Source organism: Drosophila willistoni (assembly GCF_018902025.1).
Source record: "Drosophila willistoni isolate 14030-0811.24 chromosome 2L unlocalized genomic scaffold, UCI_dwil_1.1 Seg196, whole genome shotgun sequence".
NCBI classification, from domain to species: Eukaryota; Metazoa; Arthropoda; class Insecta; order Diptera; family Drosophilidae; genus Drosophila; species Drosophila willistoni.
Genome location: NW_025814048.1, coordinates 2,444,368 through 2,466,114, shown reverse-complemented (window position 1 = coordinate 2,466,114; position 21,747 = coordinate 2,444,368). Strand labels below are relative to the sequence as shown.

The 21,747-nt window shown below is 36.7% G+C and overlaps 2 protein-coding genes across 3 annotated transcripts; one reads left to right on the top strand and one right to left on the bottom strand.

Annotated features, from left to right (window-relative positions):
* Positions 1-7,793: 7,793 nt before the first annotated feature.
* On the top strand, positions 7,794-9,726 carry LOC6639651 (flowering time control protein FY). 2 transcript variants are annotated; one of them, XM_002062656.4, is made up of 4 exons: positions 7,794-7,903; positions 7,981-8,636; positions 9,422-9,483; positions 9,552-9,726. In XM_002062656.4, the coding sequence occupies exons 1-4, from the start codon at positions 7,847-7,849 to the stop codon at positions 9,584-9,586; spliced, it is 810 nt and encodes a 269-aa protein (XP_002062692.2). In that variant the 5' UTR covers positions 7,794-7,846; the 3' UTR covers positions 9,587-9,726. The 2 variants fall into 2 exon arrangements, with proteins under 2 accessions (XP_002062692.2, XP_023037644.1); XM_023181876.2 differs by having other exon boundaries at positions 9,404-9,483.
* Positions 9,727-18,947: 9,221 nt separating this feature from the next.
* Positions 18,948-21,041, bottom strand: LOC6639720 (protein ORD). The gene is made up of 6 exons (XM_002062657.3): positions 20,921-21,041; positions 20,223-20,857; positions 19,907-20,156; positions 19,673-19,852; positions 19,518-19,598; positions 18,948-19,455 (listed from the first exon to the last, which is right to left on the bottom strand). The coding sequence occupies exons 1-6, from the start codon at positions 20,969-20,971 to the stop codon at positions 19,222-19,224; spliced, it is 1,431 nt and encodes a 476-aa protein (XP_002062693.2). The 5' UTR covers positions 20,972-21,041; the 3' UTR covers positions 18,948-19,221.
* Positions 21,042-21,747: the final 706 nt, after the last annotated feature.

Sequence of the window (21,747 nt, the reverse complement as noted above, 5' to 3'; positions counted from 1 at the left end):
TTGTCTATAACTAAAAATATATATTTTATTTAACAATTTCTTAAAGAAAAAAGTAGTAAAAAATGTTCGAGATTATTTTAAATTTATTCAAGCCTTTCCAACCAAAAGTAGAAAAGACTTGGCTCGACCTTGTTACTGAAGGTGCTTTTAGCGTCCTGCAGGACTCTAGAGTCGGATTTGGAATCCTGTTAACTTTCGCTGGTGTGCTGTTCTATTTTTTGGGAGGATTGCATTTTAATTGTGTTTGCGTAAGTATTATTATACAGTGGACCCTCAGTTTACGAACTCCCCGGCTAACTGAAGAACCGAATAATTGCCAATGGATATAGCCGAAAACAGCCGAGGGAAAAGCCCGAAAACACATAGGGCAGTCGAGTGTGAATGATTGTCCTTTGCATTTTTTGGTATGGTGCTGGAACCAATTGTGTTCGTTTACCGAGGGTCCACTGTACTATTATAAGGTAAGATACAAAGAACTGTTCATAATTTACAATTTCACAGGGACAACCAGTTAAACCTGAGGAAGTAAACGTTTCTGGAGGTGAAAGTGGTGAGGATACGGATAACCCAGACAATGGACCGGGAACTCCACGAGAAGCTTAAATTTGCAAGAGCATAAACCCGAAGGATGATTATCATCGAGGAAGAAACAATCCAACACAAACAAGCAACACGTTCAATGTTCTTTCGTTACTTTTTGAGCCAGGACGCATTTCTGTTTTCTGTTGGGGCTGAACTTTTGAACACATTACATTATGATGTGATTATTCAATCTTCTATATTAAATTTGTTTTAGGCCCCCCCCCAAACTGAATTGGTTTCCCCTTATCAGTGCAACAGTTTTGCCATTGAATGCATAGAAAATTTGTCAATTGCCATCGTCAGGCATGGAGCTAGAGATAGACAGACAGATAAACAAACAAGCTGTAGCTGTCACATGGACCCAAAATCTGACCTCTTGTGACCTTCCACGACGACAAAATGCTTTGAACTTGTAACCAGAGCTGAGGCACGTAGTCAGGACGAAACTGAACTGAACTGGACTGAAGAGACACACTCGTGCAGGAGGACGACTCCATGGTGTGTATAGTGGTGGGGGGTTAGGGTGGTGCGGAGAAAGGGGAGCTACTTACTGCAGCAGTCAGCAAAACTATTCGTCAAGTCGTGCGCAGCCTTTTTTATGGTCTTACGTATCGAAAGGCAAAGGCAAAAGGACGTGACGTTGATTTTGCTTAGCAGAACGCCTTAAAGGTGACATTGCCAAGGATAAGCAAACAAGTCAGGATACACTCACACTAGGACATCATAAAATGTCTTGCTGCAGTGCCACGGCCATTTAGCGTCACACAAAATCACTAAGTTCTTGAGAGAAAAAAAAGAAGTCCCGAGTCTCTCTAAACTAATTGCAAATGCAGCCAGCTGAGACTGCAGCTGGCGAAACGTGCAACGCATTTGGCCATCGATTTGTGGCAAGGGACAGTAAGGGGCAACTAACAGTTGCACGTCTCCTGGATCTCGCATCATTTGTGCCGTTTCCCAGGCATCCGCATCAATCGTTTTGGCTGTTGGTTTAAGATAAAAACGAACTAAAATCCAGCGAATGCAAATCTAAAAACCAAAACCAAAGCAAAACAAATGTTAAATGGAAACGGGGGCTGGATTTAGCCATTAAGAAGTCGGCGTCCTGCAGACTAATTTAAATGCTAGCCATGGGCGTTTCTCTGGTTCATCGTGGGCGTGGTCGGTCGAGTTTTTTAAACTTTAATTTGAGACCTATTGACATTGGTGTCGGCGGCGGCAACATTTTTTTGGGCTCTTTTTCTTTCAGGTCCTTTTTTTGTTTCCCTTTTTTTGGCTTTTACTCGCTCTACCAGGTTTTCAGTTCTTTTTTTTTACAGGTTTTTTTTATTCGGTTCAAGGCCTGAGGTGCTAATGAATTCATAATGACAGCAGCGCGTAACTCTCGAGAATTGGGACAGGTCATAAATTATGGAACAAGGGGGCTAAAGCTGCTGCAGTTGTCGGCCCAAAAATACATATATACCTACATATATATATTTATATATGTATATACATTTAAAAGATGGAATAACAAACGGATATTTGGCTCAAGGGCAAGAATGAGAAAACACGGAATACAAATTAAAGTTTGCCTCATGCAAAAAGAAAGTCTTTAAATTTAATAATAAAAATGTTTTTTGAGACTTGAAGAATGATATTTTGTAATAACAGGCAACGTGGTAAAAATCTTGTTAAATAAATCCTTAAATGTCTTAAGAATAAAGTAAAAATTATGTAAGAGTATTATCGAGCATTCTTTTTCTCCCGTGTTCTTAAAAATAATAGCAATACGTATACCCCTTTATCCAGAGTATTCTACAGAGTTAAGAACAGATTTCTTAAGTCAGACTTAGCCTCAAGCTTGTTTAAGTTAGTAGTTCAGACTAAAACTTTTCTCACTTCTGTAAGCTTTAGAAAAGTCTAAAATAAAATTGGTTTAATTTAAAAAAATGTTTTTCTGTTTTTAAACTGACAAAAAGATATATTTTAGCAAAATTAATCGGAAGCCCCGATTCGGACAAATTTTTTCTATCCTTAAATTGATAAAGGTAAAATTTCAAAAAATTTTGATAATTCTAAAATTGACTATATGCTGTTTCACTCAAGTAATTTTTTATAAAACTTAAACTAATATTGGTTTTAAATTTCCAAAAACATATCTCTAAACATATAATAGTCCAATTTCAAATTAAAATTATTTACTTGTTTAAATTTGATAGAAATTCATAGATTGAGCAAAGTATCTCTGGCTGCTAATAACTATTAATTACTTGCCATTAAGTTTGAATTAATTATTGAATTAACACATGAGCAATTGATTCATTTGGCAGACCTTTGTGAATTCAGTACGATTGAATGAATTGAAATGCAATAAATATTCTGGCTCTTCAAAGATTTATTGGTCCAACGTTCGTTCAACCGGTTGAAGTTTTCCTCACTTTTTCCCCCACTGCCAGTTTTAATTAATTTTTATTGAAGATTTTCTATATTTTCTTTTCAATATTTGATTTATTTACAAAACTCGTTCGGCACGACGAAGAATTGTAAGTTTTCTTGTTTTACTTATGCATGGCAAATCCCACAACTAATTGACATTTGATTATTAATTTCAATTCCAAGCGACCGAGGAAAATTCATTTGAGAATTTTGCAAAATGTCTTCTGCCTTCTGTTTGTATGTCGGTCTGTCCATTGGGCAGCAGAAGCTAATCAATAACGTTTAGTTTACTCGGAATGGTTGGATGGATGTGTAAATCTTTTATTAATTGATTTAGGAAAAATGCATTTACACTACAGATGCTAGCAGATAGACAGAGAGAAAATAGAATTTAGAAAATCAAATATGTCTCGAAGAGTTCGCGTACCGCAAAAAACCAATTTGATACGAATTAAAATTGTAAATAAAATCAACAAAAATGGGCAAAGTAAAGGAAATGTATGGATAAATAGATTTCCGAGTTTGGAAACACACACAAACACTTACAGAAACACATATACAGACTGAAATCCCCAAACCAGGCTGATCCTGAGATTGTGTTGTAACAAGTTAATTGAATTTGCACTCAGCCAAGCGTCATGCATCGAAGGACTTTGGCTTAAACTGGACTGCCAATGGCCAAGGGGAGGCGGATGATGGGTACGGGAATCGTTGCCTAGTTTATGGCCAACTTCTAATGGAGGGACACGATTTCGATTCGATATTGGTCTTGTTCTTTTACTTCTACTTCACTTGGCATTTAGCTGCCTCAACTTCGCCTTGCCAGCTCCTACTTTACTTCCTTCACCCTTTTTCAATTTTGTGATTTGCACAGATTTTCCATCCTTGGCAACAACAACAACAACATCAGATTGTCGAGAAGAAGGTGAAGCCGTGCAGCAGCTTTTCCGAGTGCATTAAGCTTATGTGAATCTGTGCCAAAAAAAAAAGACGTAGGAAACAACGGCACGCCCTCTACCATCTCAACGCCTTTATTTTCGTTGATCCTTCGCAGGCGAGAAATAGAGAGAGAGAGTAAGAAGTGAACTCTGGCTAAAATAGAGAGAAAATTGTTAAGAAAAGGAAAAAGTGAGTCTTTGCTTTTAGCAGATTAGTTTTCATCATCTTAACATTCCTAATTAATGATGCCTTTTGTGTTGCAGCTTAGTTTTGAGGTGTTAAATCAAAAGACATTGTTTTGCTTCCTTCTTATTATTTTTCTTTTTGTCCTGGCATGCATACGTAATGAGTAATCAGAGATTGAAATGCAAGTGCAGGTGTGAGTTGTGGGTGAAAAAGGGGAAATGGGAATGCTGGGAGGTAGTGAAATGTGTAATGAAAGTTGTTGTACAAATTCTGCTCCTACTTTTACTTTTCAATCTCACTAGGTGTGAGAAATTCCTTTACAATGTGGAATTTCTCATTTACGAATGACTTTGTCCTTGTAAGAGATTAACGGGAATTATGTGTGTATTTTTTACTTACATTCTTTAAGGAAAATCTATAGAAACAGTTATGTAATATGAGGAACAATTGAATAAAAATACTTGGTATCTATTGATTAATTGAAAAGATTTAAAGCAGTCTAAGAACTCGTTTTTTAAACATAAACAAAAGCTTTTCAAAAGTTTTAAGACATAATTATAATAGAGTATTAAGTATGTCAACAAATACAATTAGAAACCCTTTAATTACCTCAGAATAATTATTATCCATTGCTAAGTTAATTTAGTAATATTTTGTTTAATTTAAATTTTAATATTAATTTCATCCGCACAGGTATGCGTAAAAATGATTTTTACAAAAGCAATTTTCATTTAGATCAACATCAATATGCAATTTAATTTAAACAAAAATGTTGCATTTAGAAATACATTTATTTTTTTTCAGAAAACAATGTGAAAAATGCATCGCATTGCTTTCCCCTAGGACACATGTCGCTCCCCGTCACGCTCTGCCTCTGTGAGATGAAATTATCAAATATCCACTCGAGCCATTAGTTACACCATTTACATAATAACATTTTGCGAAAAATACAATTTTAATGCAATTATTTAAACTTTGCGCGTTCATTAACATCAACATCCCTTTTAATTAGGCGCACTTTTATGTCCATTTCCACTTGCCACTTTTCCAGCAGCTCTTCAGCCATCAGTTTGAACCATATCATCAACAACTACAAAAACTCATGGACATCATCGTCAACTATAGTATTTAGTTGCAAATGGACAATAGAGTAATATAATTTCCTCATTCATGATTGATATTTGAGTGCTAATAACTATTTTGCAATAATAATAATGAGTGTGAAAACCGAATCAAACTCACTAAATTCAACGAGAATAACAACAGCAACAACAACGACAAAAACAAATGCAAAAACGCAAAAGTTTGTAAAACTAATTTCCTCGACAAAAACACTGACACTGAAACACTGCCGCCCTGAAAGGGTTGCCTTTTAATAAATGAGGAGTGAAGAAGAAGAGGGAGAGGAAACGGGAAGGACAACGGGAAATGTCAAAATGTTTTTGACAAGTCCAATTTTGAAAATTTCAAATTTTTGCCATAATTAACTTTCTGGCTAAGGCAATTAGCGCCAGTTCAGACCAGAAACTAATTTATTTTATGTGCAAACATATAAACACATTCTATAATATTTTTCCCTGTCACCCCTTGCCCCTTCACCTAATCCAATTCTATATTTCTATACAAATATATATAGAGGTTTTTGTTGTCCCTATGTATTTAAGTCCCCCACGTATTTAGCTAGACATTATTTGTTAAAAGAGTTTTACAATAAACGAAGCTACATGTTTAGGGCCAATGCATTTTTGCATAATAATTACATTGTAAATGCTTTCAACAGGTGCGGACTTTAATGCAAAAAGGGTTGAGAGGCAAATCTTTACATTGATGTCCAAGTCTAATCTAACACAGGGGATACAAAATGGGGACTCTTTGTTGCAAATTACTACAAATTGATAACTCATCTAAAAAGTTTTAAAACGTGAATTCTTGGACTGCTTAATGCATACATTAGGGGGCAAAAATTGTTCATTTGACGGCGTTCAAACAAGAGAACAACAATTGTAGGTGGAAAACTCCTGATAGACGACTGAATTTTAACTATTTAACATAATCATTCATACATTTAATTATGAAAGTAAGTATTGCCATGCATTGATTAAGGCATTAACAAAGAAAGGAAAATGCAAAGCAAAACCGCCAAAAAGTAGGCAACGTCAAATTTGCATAGCTTTAACTATGGAAACTTATTAGATAGGGAGTGATTTGAACCGTCCCTGTTTCTGGTGAAAAATATATTACAAAAATCGAATTGAGCCAAGTGTCGTTTAGTTGCCAAGTGAATGAATGACTGAATGACTAAGTGAGTGAGTGAGTGAGTGAATGAGTGGGTGAGCCTGTAAGTGAATGAGTGATGAAGCTCGTCACGTCGCCAGCAACAGGATGAGAAGGTCTGACGATGAGGAGCTGACTGACTGTGATGGTGGCCACAGTTGGCTGACATTACACTTGTCAACGGGTGTAATTGCGTTGACGATGAGAACGAGTGCTGCTCCTTTTAGCTGGTGCCAATGCTGACGACGACGATGATGATGATGATGATGATGATGAGTACTATGATGAGAAGGAGGGCTCTAGCTTCTGGCTCAGGCTCTGGCAAATGCCATTGACTGGAAGCACAATATACACAATAATTGCCAAGTGACGGCGGCAACTTGCGATAGGATAGAGAAGCAAGCGTTCATGCCTCAGGCCGCGCATCAATAGCAACTTCTGCCAGAGCTGGGGCTCAAAATCACACCCATTTATCAGACGGCAATGGCAACGGCAACGGCAGAGGCAACGGCTATGGCTATGGCTAATTGCAGTTCATGCGAAAAACATCGTTAATCAACTCATTGACAGTTTGTTATTTGTTAAACAAAGCTAATGACTTAATGGCATAAATGGTGTGGCAACTACACGGCCACTGCCAGGAAAGGCCATGCCAGGCAAAGTCAGAAGGATATCCGAAGTCAGGACGCTGAATAAATGGCATGCCAAGCTTATGCCAGAGAGACAGGTTAAGGTAGCGGGCACTAGCAATGTCCATGTATTTATGTAGATAAACAATAAAATGACAAGAGAAGGTAAAATTAATTGTGCTGCCAGAGCATGAGGCACCTCCTCCACCCCCCTATGTACCTATTTGCCCCATGAGGAAAGTATTGAATATGGAAATGCAACCGGGAAACTAGGGAAATGTGCAACAAATTAACCTTAATTATGTACGTACATATACAAGGAAAAAACAAATGTTCATGTTGTTTGTATTCGGTTTTATGGAAATTGGTAATCTTCGTTCTCATTTTCACGACTTTCCATTTCACTGTGCGTGATTCGATGAGGCTCAAAGCACCAAAACTTCTTTTGAAGTACATAAAAGACCCCAACATAAGATACATAATCACACAGTGATGATTTTGTATACGTTATCGATTTTTTTATATTTACAGGAATGGAAATTAAACTCGATAATTCCTTGAGTTTTGCTACTTTGAGCAAACTGTCAATTTGACAAAGAATCGGATATGATTTTCATTTCCAAATCTTAGTAGGCCATGGATCATAGAAAGTTGACCCTACCGATTGACTACCAGATTGTAGTCAGTTCATAGTCGTTGCTTGTAACATTCAGACCTATCTAGAGAAAAAACCAAAAAAAAATCTAAAACAAAAAAATCAAAATTAAATTTTTACTAAATTTTTTCAAGTTGAAAATTAAAACAAAAACCTTTTTCTGAAAATGAATTTCTGCTCAGTGCCCTATGAAGCCGATTTTGGAGGCGTGGATGCTAATAAGGTATAGTTGGATGACTTCCTTTCTGGAACTAACCACAAGGTAATGTCTAAATCCTGTTTCGGTATGTATGTATATAGGGAATGATGCCCATGGGAATGCAGAATGGACCAATGGGTAATGCTGGTGGAATGGCCCCCATGCCAATGGGTCCCCAGATGAACCTCAATACTCAGATGCAGATGCCTCCAATGACAACCGGAGCTCCGATGTCTTTTCCCCTGCATCAAGGTATGAATGGTGGAGGAATGCCGATGCAGTCTTTGCCCATGGGAATGTTGCCACAGGGCGCCGCATCGATGCCCATGTCCACGCAGTTGCCATTTGGATCGGTTACCCCGTTGAACAGCATGACCATGATGCCCATGGCCGGTGCTATTGATGCTCCTGGCATGAATGCTGTGATACCCGATCTGCAGAGCATGTCAGCTGGTGGGATGGCACCACAAATGGGACAAATGAATCAATATAATCAAATGCATCAGGGTCGTTTGATGGGTGGCTCTGTCGCCAACGCTCCGTCAAGCTGGAACAGCGGCAATAATCAGTCATCTCACCAAATGTGGGGTAATAATTATCCCCAAAGTGGAAACTTTGGCAACAACATGCCCTATCAACAACCAATGCAGCCGCCACAGTGCCCATCGCCGTCGCCTCAGCAAATGCAACAACATCAACGCATGAAAAACCAATATGATTCAATGAACTATAATAGAGATATGCGCAATGGTCTCAAGTAAGTATATTTAGTTAAATTAGTGCTTAGAGCTGTCAATAAGTCAGAGAGATTGAGAATGAAATGTGAATCTATGGTCAATTCGTACTTTCCTCTGCGACGATTTTCCAGTCGGATAACCGAAAGGATAGGCATTTTTCGTGACACCGTATGTCAAACATCCTGCGCTTTAGAAATTAAAATTAGTGACTTGTTACTTCTTAATGTCTTTACTTGCAACATTCTAAGCGCCAAAGATTAGCTTACATTTCCTTCACAAAGGTACCAAATATTGTATTCCTTGATTCCTTGTGCTTGAGTCCCTCTTAATCATACTGCTTAATAACCACGTTTTCATGCTTATTTAATCTATCCAAGAGGTTCTATCTAAAGAGGAACAAGCTCAAATATGCCTTCATGTGGAATAGTTTCAAAAGAAAGTTAAAATTCTCAGCTGAGCTTTTTTAAGTCCAGGCTTTTGATCTTCACCCAGCAAAGCATCAACCTGGCTTCAACTTCTTTTGGCCTCTTTTTACTAACGTAATGATCTGTATTATGTCTTTCACACTGTGTGGTTTAAAAATAAGAAGCCAAACAAGTTTCTTTGAGATTTTCGAATCATGTTTAAACCAAAAATTATTGGTTTAATCGATTTGAGACGATTCCCTACATTCTATAAAATATCTTACCTGCTTCTAAGCTGCTTTTCACACACCTAAATAAAATAAAGCACCTTGTAGTCAACACAGACACGGCTCTAATTTACAATCTCCACCAAAATAACGTAGTCCTTTCTCCACATTTAGTTCACCTTCAATGCACGATTCGATGAAGTTCTCAAAGGCTGGCAACAATCAGTACAACTCCAGTAAGTAACTGTCTGGGGCAAATCCAAAAAACAGAACAAACAAACTAATAGATGGAACTTGTCTGCAGGCAAAAATGGAAAGATGGCGACCCATTGGCGTTAATCTATGACTAACGCGTAATCTAATTACCATCCAATGAGTTGTCCAAAATATTTTGTTGATCGTTTTGGGATTGTACATATTTATATAGTAGAAAATGCGTTTAGTCGAATAAATTGTTCTTGGCCTCAACAGAAAAGAAACTTTGAATTTGTCTTTAAATTTTCCCCTTGGTGTGGCGTGTTTGGTCATTGATTTACGATGTTCAGACTTGAAAATTGGCAACATGTTGCTGGTTGTCGTTAGATGGAGGGGGAGATGGGGGTGGTGGTATGTATATCAAGACATTTGGTGAGTCTAACTTACGACTTTTATGCTGACCGCATGATGAACGCATAAAAAATGCTGCCAAAATGCAATCATCCAAGCAAAAGTCTGCAATTGCCAAGCCAGGGAGGGCGGCAGGCAGTCAGGCTGGCAGGAGGTGGTTATATAGTATAAACAACAATGGTTTTATCGACACTATGGCATCACATCACACACTACCCACCCACATTCACAACCCACACCCACCCAGACCCACTTCCATTCATTCTCCCGCGCTCTCTCTCTCTCTTTCTCTGGCTCCAAAAGGTGTGTGTGTATATTTTATGAGGCACCATTTTTGATATCATAAATCTTTTAGTAGTAGTTGATTCAGCACAAAAAGCGAAAAAACAAAAAAATGAAAATGAAAAAGTTTTTGTGCATTCTGCTACATTTCATTTGGAACTCGGCAACGAATCAACGAACCGATCATTTGGTGACTAGTTTTTAGAGTAAAAGTTTCTTTCGGATCGAATTGAAATGTATATAAAATATATAATATTTGCATGAATCTCTTTGTCTCTCTTTCACTCTCTCTCGCTCTTGCTCTCTCTTTGTCTAGTTGGGCCAATTTGTAAAAGTTGCAATTTTCCTATTTTTGATTGCTTTATTATTTGTATGTGTTTTTTTGGGGGGTAGTGTTTCCACCTGATGTCGCCCATCTTCTCACCGAGCTAACCGACCTTAGTTACCTTCTGCACTTGAATGAAAATATGATGTATGTATGTATGCATGTTGATGCCAACATGAAGTTGCCCGCAAAATAATAAAATGATTCTAATAAATTTTCTCTCTACTCCTAAAAATATTCCAATGTCTAAAATCTAGAGAGAGAAGGAGTGATGGGGGGAGATGCAGGAGGGTGATCGAGGGGTGTGGAGTGGGTTTGGGTATGCCTGGTGTTCGCCTTCAAGCGGAAATTGCACATTTTGCAAAAAAGTGGTTTGAGAGAACCTGAGGACCGAAAAACCAAGGACCAGGACCAGCACCAGGATGAGGAGAAGTATAAAAGGAATTAGGAATGCAATTTGAGGTTATGTTGGCAATGTGCACTCAGGCTTGATGCAACCGCATCTGTATGCGTATTTGTTTATATGTATCTGTATGTGTGTGTGTGTGTGTGTACTGGTCTGTCAGTTAGTCAAACAGACAGTTGGACTGACAGTTGGACAGATGCTATAGGGATACATATATAGCCTAGAATGAGCTGACATCTGGGAGTCCCTGCTTCTAGCTTGCTACAGCTTCAGTTTTCAGTTTCCCTCCCTTCTCCACCTCCCCCCCCACGCCACCAGCCAAGTCCCTTTTGGTGCCCAAATATTAATAGATGAAATTTGAGTATTGCTTCCGTCATGAATAAAATTTTTATGTTTGTGAACATTGCAAGGCTTCCAAACTTTTGACAATCGCCACCACCAGTCAACTATCCCCTTTCCCCACACACACACACACACACACACACACAAACACACACACGACGCCTTGCTAGAGGGTTGGGAATGGAGGCAGGAGCAGAGTCATTGTCATGTGCTCTGTTGGCCCTTCAGTTTCTTACTCTTGCCAAAAACTTTTAGACAAAAATGTTCAGTCTGTCCACTCGTTTTATTGCGGGTTATCCTTTGCATTTTAAGCTTAACGTTACGTTAGGTTTTTCCTTATTTTGTAATTTTAATGATGCCCATTTTTGGTTGAAATGCCAGAAAGCAAAAAACAATTTTAAATGCATATCTCAACTCTTTGGGTGAAATTCTCTCAAAAATAGTTCTCTCAGACGTTCTTAAATGCGATTTTAGTTACATTTTTAGCCACATAACATACATGTTAGGCAAAGAATTTAACTTTCAAATGTGCAAAAGAATAAACAAAAATTTCGTAGGGTCTGTCAAAAAATTGACGTGATTTTTCTGTTGTTCTTAGAAATAATTAGAAATGTAAAGAAAAGTATTGTATTAACTTCAAAAAAGTAGAAAAATAGATAGATGTCCGGTGGGTAGATAGATATATATATATATGAATAGATAGAAAGATGATATATAGGTAGATGGATAACTGTATAGATAGATCGATAGATAAATGTATTAATAGGTGGACAGATATCTAGATATTTGGATAAATGGATAGATGGCAGTCGACTTGTCCTAAAATTTTCTAGAAAAACTCAAGAGCTTTTTCGGTTCGGAAGAACGATACTAAACCCCTTAAACTTTAAAAACTTCGAAGGTTTAGTATTTCTATTATAAAATTATATACACATTTTGGCGTGATGATCACTTCAATGTATTGCCTGCACTTAAAAATAAAACTAAACCATTCAAAATTATGGCTAATAGATAAATAAACTTCATGGCACAACTTTAAACACTGCGTTTAATTTATAGATGACGACTAAATTAGTTGTCTAGGAGAGAGAAATGAAAATGCTAAAATGCCAAATAAATACTAGCTTTAGTTGCTTTATTATCTAAAATGGCGAGTCATTAGCAAATTTCAATGGGGAGGAATTTACTCCCAGAGAAGTGCTCTACTTCTGGTATGCAGAGGAGTATGTATCTTCAATTGCCAACTGTTTATATTGCTTGCACCCAAAATGGTCATAAAAATAACCAAAAAAGAATAAAAAAAGGAAAATATTTTTACTTGGACTTTGGCTTTCCCCCTATCGAACCACCTTCACCCCTCCAATGGCATCAAGAGCATGCAATGAACATTGTAAATTGTTGTTTCGCAAAATTTATTGGCAGCACTTATCAGATTCACTCATAAATCTTTTTAGGATGGCGGACAGCAGGGTGGTGGCTATGGGGGGCAGAACAACCCAAAAAAGTTCATGCCGAGGCCAATTTTGGGATGCGTGCGTGGGTGGATGGGTCGGTGGAGACATTTATTTGCATGTTCCAGTTCTCTCTCTCTCTGTGTGTCCATGTCTCAGCTTCATGTCCATGCTCCATTTGGGGCGCACAATCCACAAATTAACATGACATTTTTACAAGACCAAACATGTGTACAATTTTGTGAAGTAAGCAGGACGAGGTGGAGGAGGCTACGAGGAAACGACAAACTGAAATACACTCCAAATTAATGGCCAACAATGTAGATATAGGCACGTGTACATATATATTGAACAGGTTGTCCTGTATAAATTCATAATTTTAATTACTCAAAAGCTGAAAAATTCAAAAGCATACCATTAGATCAGAATGGTAAGTGGTCCATTTCCTATTCATCTATGTCACCTAGACTATCTCTCTATTTTTTCACTCTCTCTCTCTCTCCTCGATTCCAGGTTCAATAAAGTGGGCCAAGTTACTGGAAAGAATACTTGGACTTCATAAAAGAGAATCATGACAAAACATTTGGCCAACGACAGTTTTTCAACATGTTTTTTGTTCTTTTGCGAATGAGGCAAAGGAATGAACTTTGTTCTTATTGTTGTTGTCGTTGTTGTTGTTCATGATGAAGTTGTCAGGCTAACAAACAAACAAAGAAAAAGAGAAAAAAAAATAGTTGGCACAGTTTCAACAATCAGAAAGACAGACTGCAAAATTTCCTAAAACAAGGCACAAACTTTACACTATGTGTGTGCCTCTGTGTGTGTGTGTGTGTGCCCCTGTGTGTGTGTGTGCCCCTGTGTGGCTGTCAATAACCAACTAACATCAACAACAAATTTAGTCAAAGGTTTTATTTTTGCCTGCATTTGACAAATGCAACAAACGACAAGTTTAAATTCATGTTGACTTTGATGTTTTTGGCCAACATTCCTAAGCAGCTTCCTCCCTCCCCCCGTCAACATCCTTCCATCCTCTTGCATTGACTCCTTTTGGGCAGGGTCCTCTGGAGGCCACAACATTTTCTATTTCAACATGATTTTCTCTTGTTTAATCATTTTCATTTCAATGTAAGCAACACTCAGTTTAATTCAACAAGTCTTAGACGATTTGTATATTTAACTACATTTGCCTTAATACAGGTTCGTCCAAGTGTTTCGAAAATTAGTTAGTAGGAGAGATAAAGGCAGTTTAAGGCATTTAATTTGATCAATCTCTCAACTTTTTACTATTGTGACTGTCTTCAAAGTCGTCTCTGAATCTAGGAAGAGGATAAATCAGAATTAGAATTTTGGAATTTGACCAACCACACAAAGCTTCTTTGCTGAAATTTATCTGTAATCAATAAATGTCCGAATTACCATTCATCTACAATGATACAGAAAAACTAACAGCAAGGTATGATTTAGATTTCGGATACCTTTTAAACGAGAGCATTGAAAGGCTAGTTGAATGAAAGATTCCTTTCAAATTGTAATCTCCTGTGCTGTGTGGGCAAACATACAAATCACCTGTCGAGTCAAACTTATTTTCATTTACGAGTTTTTGTTAAGTCTTTGCTTTCTTAATTATACTATTTTACACATAAGGTGAAACTGCATTTGAAAGTGATTTTTAGATTTATTTATTAAGAAATATTATAATGATTTATGATTTATTTCCCCTATATGTATGTATATATGTATTTAATCTATTTAAAAATTATTGTTTAAGCGAAAATCTATTACAGATTAATTTTTGATTGTTCCTCATATAACTTATCAGCTTTATATTATAATATATGCTGATCCAAACTCCTGAAACACTTATATTTTTTGTTTAACCTTTCAGGGCAAGTATTGACATTGGGTAACACTCTGTGGAGAGCGAATCAAGGATAGCTTTTCAGTTTCTCAATTTTAATTTGATCCTGCAAGGGTTAACGATTGACAATGTTTACAGTTCTGCGATCTTTCAGAGCAGGGTAACATTTTATGGTAACTTGTAACTTGCCCCGAAAGTGTTAAGCATGATTTATACTTACAATTGAAAATGAAATCAAACTTCAAAATATTTTTAAATTTAGTTTGGCCGTGTACAAGTTGACTGATCTACTTAAATAACTTAAGTTTATAAAACTTTTAAATAAAATATTAAAAAAAATTTTGACATTCAAATTGTTCTAATATTTTACAGAATAAAGTCTTACACATAAGTATAAAATGTATTTTTATACATATATTTAAGGATTTTTGGTTTCAAAATATATTAATATATGTATGAAAAATACTCTTTAAAAAAATAGCTAACAACAAGACTTACTTAGCTTTTAGGAATTCATTTTCCTTCAATAAAATTATTTTTTTTTGCATTTTGGCTGTAAAGTTAAAATATTTCTTTATCCCAGATTTCTTATTGTTTTCAAGAAATAAGCCTTTTCAAATGCCTAAAAGTAATTCAAGTTTCCTGTTAAATTACCGTATCGTAATCCTACTAATTGAGGCATTTCCCTTTTTGTTTTTTGTGTTTTGAGGATTTATACACTGAAAATATGGCCACAAATGAACAATTGCCAAGAACTGAATGCTAGTATAATCATAATGCTTACATTACCAGTACATTGTATGTATGTACATATGTAACTACGAATGTCTATAGTTATATATGTATGTATATGTATGATTCACTTAACCATCAACAAGAGGAGTAAAAATACAACAATGAAAGAGCAAACACAGAGAAGAAAATTTCATCTTAGTCAGAAGGAAAGAGAGAGAGAGAGAGAGAAATGCATGGAAATCCACAAAATTAAGTTAAGTCGCTTCCTAAACACAATGACGATGAGTAAAACTTCGGGTAACAAAACTTTACAACCAGGAACGAGGTAGGACGAGGCCAGGACAATAGACTGTATGTTGGGTGGGTGTAAGGAGGACTAAGCGGAGGAGGAGGAGAAAGAAAACTATCGCAGCAGAAGTGAAGTAAGTTGAATGTAAGCAAACAAGTTGAACCAACAAACCAAGAGTCTAATTGTATTTGTGTGAGTGTGTGTATATGTCTATATCTATGTATGTATGTGTGTGTGTGTGTGTCTTGGGAGGGAAGGAGGCGTGGCAATGTTTTATGCGGCAGACCGGAACACACCACTTTGGCTTTGGCTTTTTGGGTTGGTCTGAAGTATTACACAAAAACATTGAGAAAACACACACACACACACAGAAAAAAGAACGACGAACAAAATATGAAAGAAGCAAACCGAATTGAAGAGCTCCCAGAGTGAGTCTGGAAGCTAGAACTAAAGCCAGAGCTGGAGCCAGAATCCTAGTTTGGAGCTCTAGAATGGTATCCAACAAAACGTGAAATGCAACTTTTTCGGTATGACGCTCGAACACAAAAGCTCCCTACGGCAGCAGAGAGCTTACTAGCCAGGCCAAAAGAACAAACTGGCTAACAAAAAAAAAAAAAAAAACAACATATAAAAAGCAAAAGAAAAAACAAAACAAAACAAAGAAAATACAAAACAAATGGAAAAGCCAAACCAGAAACTATTGAACATGGAGTAAAGAAGTAGATAAACAAGCGAATACACTATTTTCTATGATCAGAACTGAGAAAAGAAATGTGTAAAGACCTTAAATTTAAAACTGTGAATATAACTCCATTAGGCAGATAAAAGTTGAAAAAAAATAGTCACTACTACTAATAGATAAACAAGAGACCCCTTTTTTTTGGGGGGTAAATAGGTAGATCAATATTTTCGAGCTTTTAAAGTTTTCCAGATTTGTAAATACAAATGTTATATTTCCATAAAAATGATTGGTTTCTAAACGCAAGACTCGATATATATGTATGTAGATAGATGAATTGACTTATCTTGACTTGAGCTCAAAACTTACGAAAGCAATTATAAAATGTGATAGCTACGATTTCAAATCTTATATATTCGTAATATTTATTGACCTCAAGTCGGCTGAAATTCGATTTTGATTAAGTTTAAAAAAAAATTGCAATCTAGACAAGTACACAAATATTTAGACAACTCAAAAAGTGTGCTGGACCAAAACCAGTCTAACAACACTTGAGGTCGTATAGGAAATTATGTAAGTTTTTCATTCTAAGTTATCATAAACTTGTAACTCTGTGATTGATAAGGAATTCAATCGGTTATAATAACACCTAAATATTCGTATACTTGCTAAAGAATCTAAGAACTAGAAAGTAAGAAAAGTGAATACATATTGGAAAAAAGAAGTGTTAAAAACTTATATATATTTAGTTCTCCCAGAATACGAAGGCTAGGATACAACAAGTAAGTAAAGGAAAGCCGATTCTTAGCGATATTTCTGTTTATACCCTCATTTTGGACTACTAGTCTTGTATCTTTTGTTAAGAAAGCCAATAATGAAATAGTTTTGAAATCATTAAAACTTCCAACTCATCAAAGTATCTAGTATATACCCTAACTAAGGTATCTATAATAACATGAGGCTCTACAGCAGCAACTAAGCACATACAAAGACCAGGGAACAACAATAGACGTAGGAAAAAAGCCGGAAATATGGCAACGGTTGCCATTGTGTGTGCGGCTCCTGACTACGACGAGGAGGACGATTGTTGAGATTGAAAGTGCTGGCACATGCTAGGCTAACTCAAAGGGCAGAGAAGTAGTGAAAGAGTGAGCAGGAGTAGCAAAAGGCAAGTACATTTGTTTATGCGGCCTGGGAAAAGATGTACGAGTCACCACATTTCTCTTACTTGGGGGCCACCCAAAAAAAAAACTCCACCTCATTCTTGGTCTCTTCTCGCTTCCATCACAACGTAAGGCAAGCGTTGAAATGGAACAAATGAACTAAGTCGAGAATTGCACACTTGACTCAAACTCACACACAAAAGGAGCAGTCGCCGTTCGGTAGTTGAAGATGGAACTGGAGCACACATACACACCAACACACACACAGTAGTCGGGAGTCGTCCTTGTGAGCAAATGATTTCACAAGAAAAGTTAAACTTGTAAATTCAAATTTCACATTTGTCTGGAATTCGCAATTACACTTTGGCAACAACAATGAAATATGTCGCCTCCATGTTATACACCTGAAAGAAGGCGGCGAGGCAACGACCATGGGATTCATGGGTTCCATGGCTCATTGTTCGGCTTGCCAAATGGTGCATAGTGACACACAAATATATATTCAGAGAGTGGGCGAGGGAGGAGAAGGCAGAGAGTGGGCGGGCAAAACGCCTCCGGCAAGAGCAAACAACAGCCAAAAATTCTCAATTCCTACTCTCCACCTAAAGCATATTGTAATAATCCAAATGAAATTAAATGTACCGTAAACATTTCGAATTACGAGCGCTTCTGGGAGTAAAACGAAAACCAGACAGACCAGGACCACGACCACGACCAGGAAGCAGACACTAGGCATTAGGCACAGGTGTAAGCTTCACCCAACAACAAGAAAAACAAAAACAAAAAACTGGAACGACAATAAAAACGTTCGTAATTGGAGATGCCAGCCATGGCAGAGAATTTGGAAGAGTTTTAGTATTGGCTTAAACAAAAGAAGGAATAAATAGACAAAAATTTGAGTGGAGTTGAATCGTAGAAATAGATCTCTTACTTTCAGTTTGAAATGAGTAACATAATATTTATGATGGGAGCTTAACTAAATTAAAAGCGTTACATTAAGTTGAGCTATCATTCCAAGTTCTTAATATTCTTACATGATCTTGATCTTCCATACAACTGATTCCAGTAAAACTATTCAAATTCATGACACCTATAAAATAAAATAAGTGAGTATGAATATATAAAATACTAATTCGGTGTCCAACTGAATGCACGTTTTGATATGTATTATGGCACTCGAGTTAATTCGAGCTATTCGAATACGGGATTTCATTTAAGACATACAGATTCAGATAGAAATAGAAGACAAAAAATATTGTAGATATATAATTTAGTTTCAAATTAAATGTAAAGCCCAAAAATTTGTGGAATTTTCTTGTCTTAGAAGAATTTAATAAAGATAAAATTTGTTTGTTGCTTAAGATTAACTTCACTTTTTATTAACATATATTCGATAGTCTGTTTTATAGGGATTAATATAGCCAATATACATATATGTATGTCTATTTAGAAATGCAAAGTTTTTCAAAGATTTGTGATTGTGAGTATTTCAAAAAATGTCGCATTTGATATTGTCCACTTATTGAATAAACAATATCAAATCTTAGACTAAAGTGTTGTAAAATGTTAAGAAAATCATAAAAATATTATTATTTAATTTCATGGTATTTTCTTTATAGCTTAGTTAATAACTTTCTCAATGTTCTTCCATATTTATTCGATTTATTTTGAGTTTCGAATTATTTATGTCTTCTGCTTTTTTCTTCTGAGCAAACTATGAAAAATTGATGCCTTTAAATGAAAATAGATGTTAAAAGTAACTCATCCATTTGGCTGTTATAATTATTTGAAATTGTCATTGAAAGAGTTGTATAAGTGAAAAATAAATCAAGCTCTTTTCAGTCAAAAATTCCAATAAATTGTAGCAGATATTGATTCTCGTCCTTAACAACATCTTCGAATATTTGCCAAACAAATTGGTTGCTTGTCTCATTGCGATATTGTTTACATTTGATCACACTATGATTATCGGGTAATAGAGTCAGCCCACTGGGGTATTCCAGATAGATAATAATGCCCATGGATTCGCCCAGTTCCATAATGCGTTGCAAATAACGTGTGCAAACCCATTTCTAGAATATATGTAGTTAGGATCAATCAAAAATAAATATAGAGAGGGCTTTATAGACCGTACCGGACCATACGGATCATCATTGCCAAACAGAGTGTTCATAAAGAATGCTGTGGCATATTGATGGCAAACAAATTGATTCAACTGAAAGACACAGAGCGAGAGATTTGAATCAGAGATATTTGCAGTTGTAGTTGATCAAAGATCAGAGTTAATACCTTATCCAATTGTCCTAGAAACAATATTGATTGATTGGCAATACTTGCCAAGGCCAATTGAAAAGAGATCAACAATATATCCATTATATTATGATCAGCTTGATTCCACATAATGACATCGTCCGCATGGCTCACTTTAATGTAGGTGCGTACATTGGACAGATCAAAGTCCTCGACACTCTGGCAAAGATTGGGTAGAGAATACATTGAGCGAAACTATTCTAGCCAACTCACCACTAGACTTAGCGGCTGATAACCTTCCAAGCGGGGTACATAAAACATCACCGTGTACTCTTCCGCCGTGATGTACTCAAAAATGCGATGGACTTCACTGAAAACCTTTAGAACGAAATGCCTTTCAACGAGACGGGATGACTCAATGACAGAGAGACAATTCGTGGTCAGTTTATGCAACACTTCATCGTGTCCCTCCTGGGAACGTAGAAAGATGTCAATGAATTTATCAAAAGGATTCGCATTGGTTCTAAGGAATGAATGTTTCTCCTATAATTATAATGTAATGAAAATTTAGAGGGTCGTTTTCTCTCACTTGAATTCCTGATAGGCATCCATGTCGGCATTGATTAGTTGGAGGAAATTCCCAGCAAATGTTCGCTGTAAATTGATCAGATGATCCATGGAATGCTGTGTGGGCATAAAGAACTGCTTGTGGAAATCTTGAACACTCATTTGCCGCAAACTTCCTTCGTTGACCTGATAGGTCACCCATTCCAGGTCGAATACCATTTCAAAGCGACGCACTACATTGATTTTCCGGGATGGCTTACTGCGCCGTATAATTCGTCGACCCCGACGATTCTGCTTACGCTTAACTCGTTCCAATTCCTTAGCGATTGCTTGCCTCGAGGTGCTGGGCTCCATATCCAATTCCTCATCGGAGGTAACCTCCTCGGTTTCTGGGGCATTTCTCGCCATTTCGAATGTCATCTCTACCCGACCCTGACCGATCTGTAATTGCGGAATAGTTTCCAAGCTTTCCGCAGTGGCATAATTTGTGGTGCACAACAGTTTCAAGGCATACACTACTGGAGTCATGGCCATGTTGGCAGTTGGCGCTTGAGTGTCGTGAACATTTTCAGCCAGTTTATAGAGCACAAACTGTACGTTCGATTCGGAGAATTTTAGTTCAACCTTTTCACAGCCCAGACAATTGAATATACTCAGCTAAAAGGAACGTATCAAATTGATATACTCTCTACATTGGAAGACTTTGAACTTGTAACTTACACTTGAAATATGCAAAACGTAATTGGAATGCTGCTGATTGGCAGTTTCCATGATTTCACAGTTTTCGAGAATTAATTGTTCCGAGTTCGTCGCGAATCGCGATATTTACTAATTTCCAATGTGAATGAACGGTGTTGGAAATCATTTAAGTCTTTGGCGTTGCAACTTAAGAAAGTGTTGCAAAACGCCTAACATGTACCAAATTTGAATAGTGATGGAAGCGCGCTAAGCTCCGATAGGTATCGATAGACGGATATCATTTGGAATTTTTCTGGTAAATATGAGATTTCAGTGTTGAAAAGTGAAAAAATCGCCTAAAGCTATCTAGCTGAAATCTTCAGTGTTGGCAAATGCTATTTTTATTTGGCGCGTTGTTTGACCGCCCTGGCAGCTAAATATTTTACTCGAAATTATAAAATTAAGGAATATTCCGCTGCTCTGGCAGCCGAATATTGTATTCTGATATATATTTGTATTTTGTTCTCTAAAATCAAGAAATAATAATATTTTCGATTGTTGAGAATAGTGCAAACAAAAGTTTCAAAAAGCGCGCGTATTCGAGCATCCGACATTTGGCATCTGGCAACGCTATCTCAAAATTTGATAGCTTCTTTTAGCCGGAAAAAGCTACTTTTAGCTATAATCCCGCTAAAAACATGATTTTTCTTTTGTTAATTACAAAAAAACTACATAATAAATCGCCAAGGCGCACCTGAGGTCGTGCTCGTGGAATTTTTCTCTTTTGTTTGATGCCAAATTTATGTAGTTTAAGCGCGTTTTGGGCCCGAGTAACGTAAGTAAATATTTACCCCTGAATATTTTCTTTC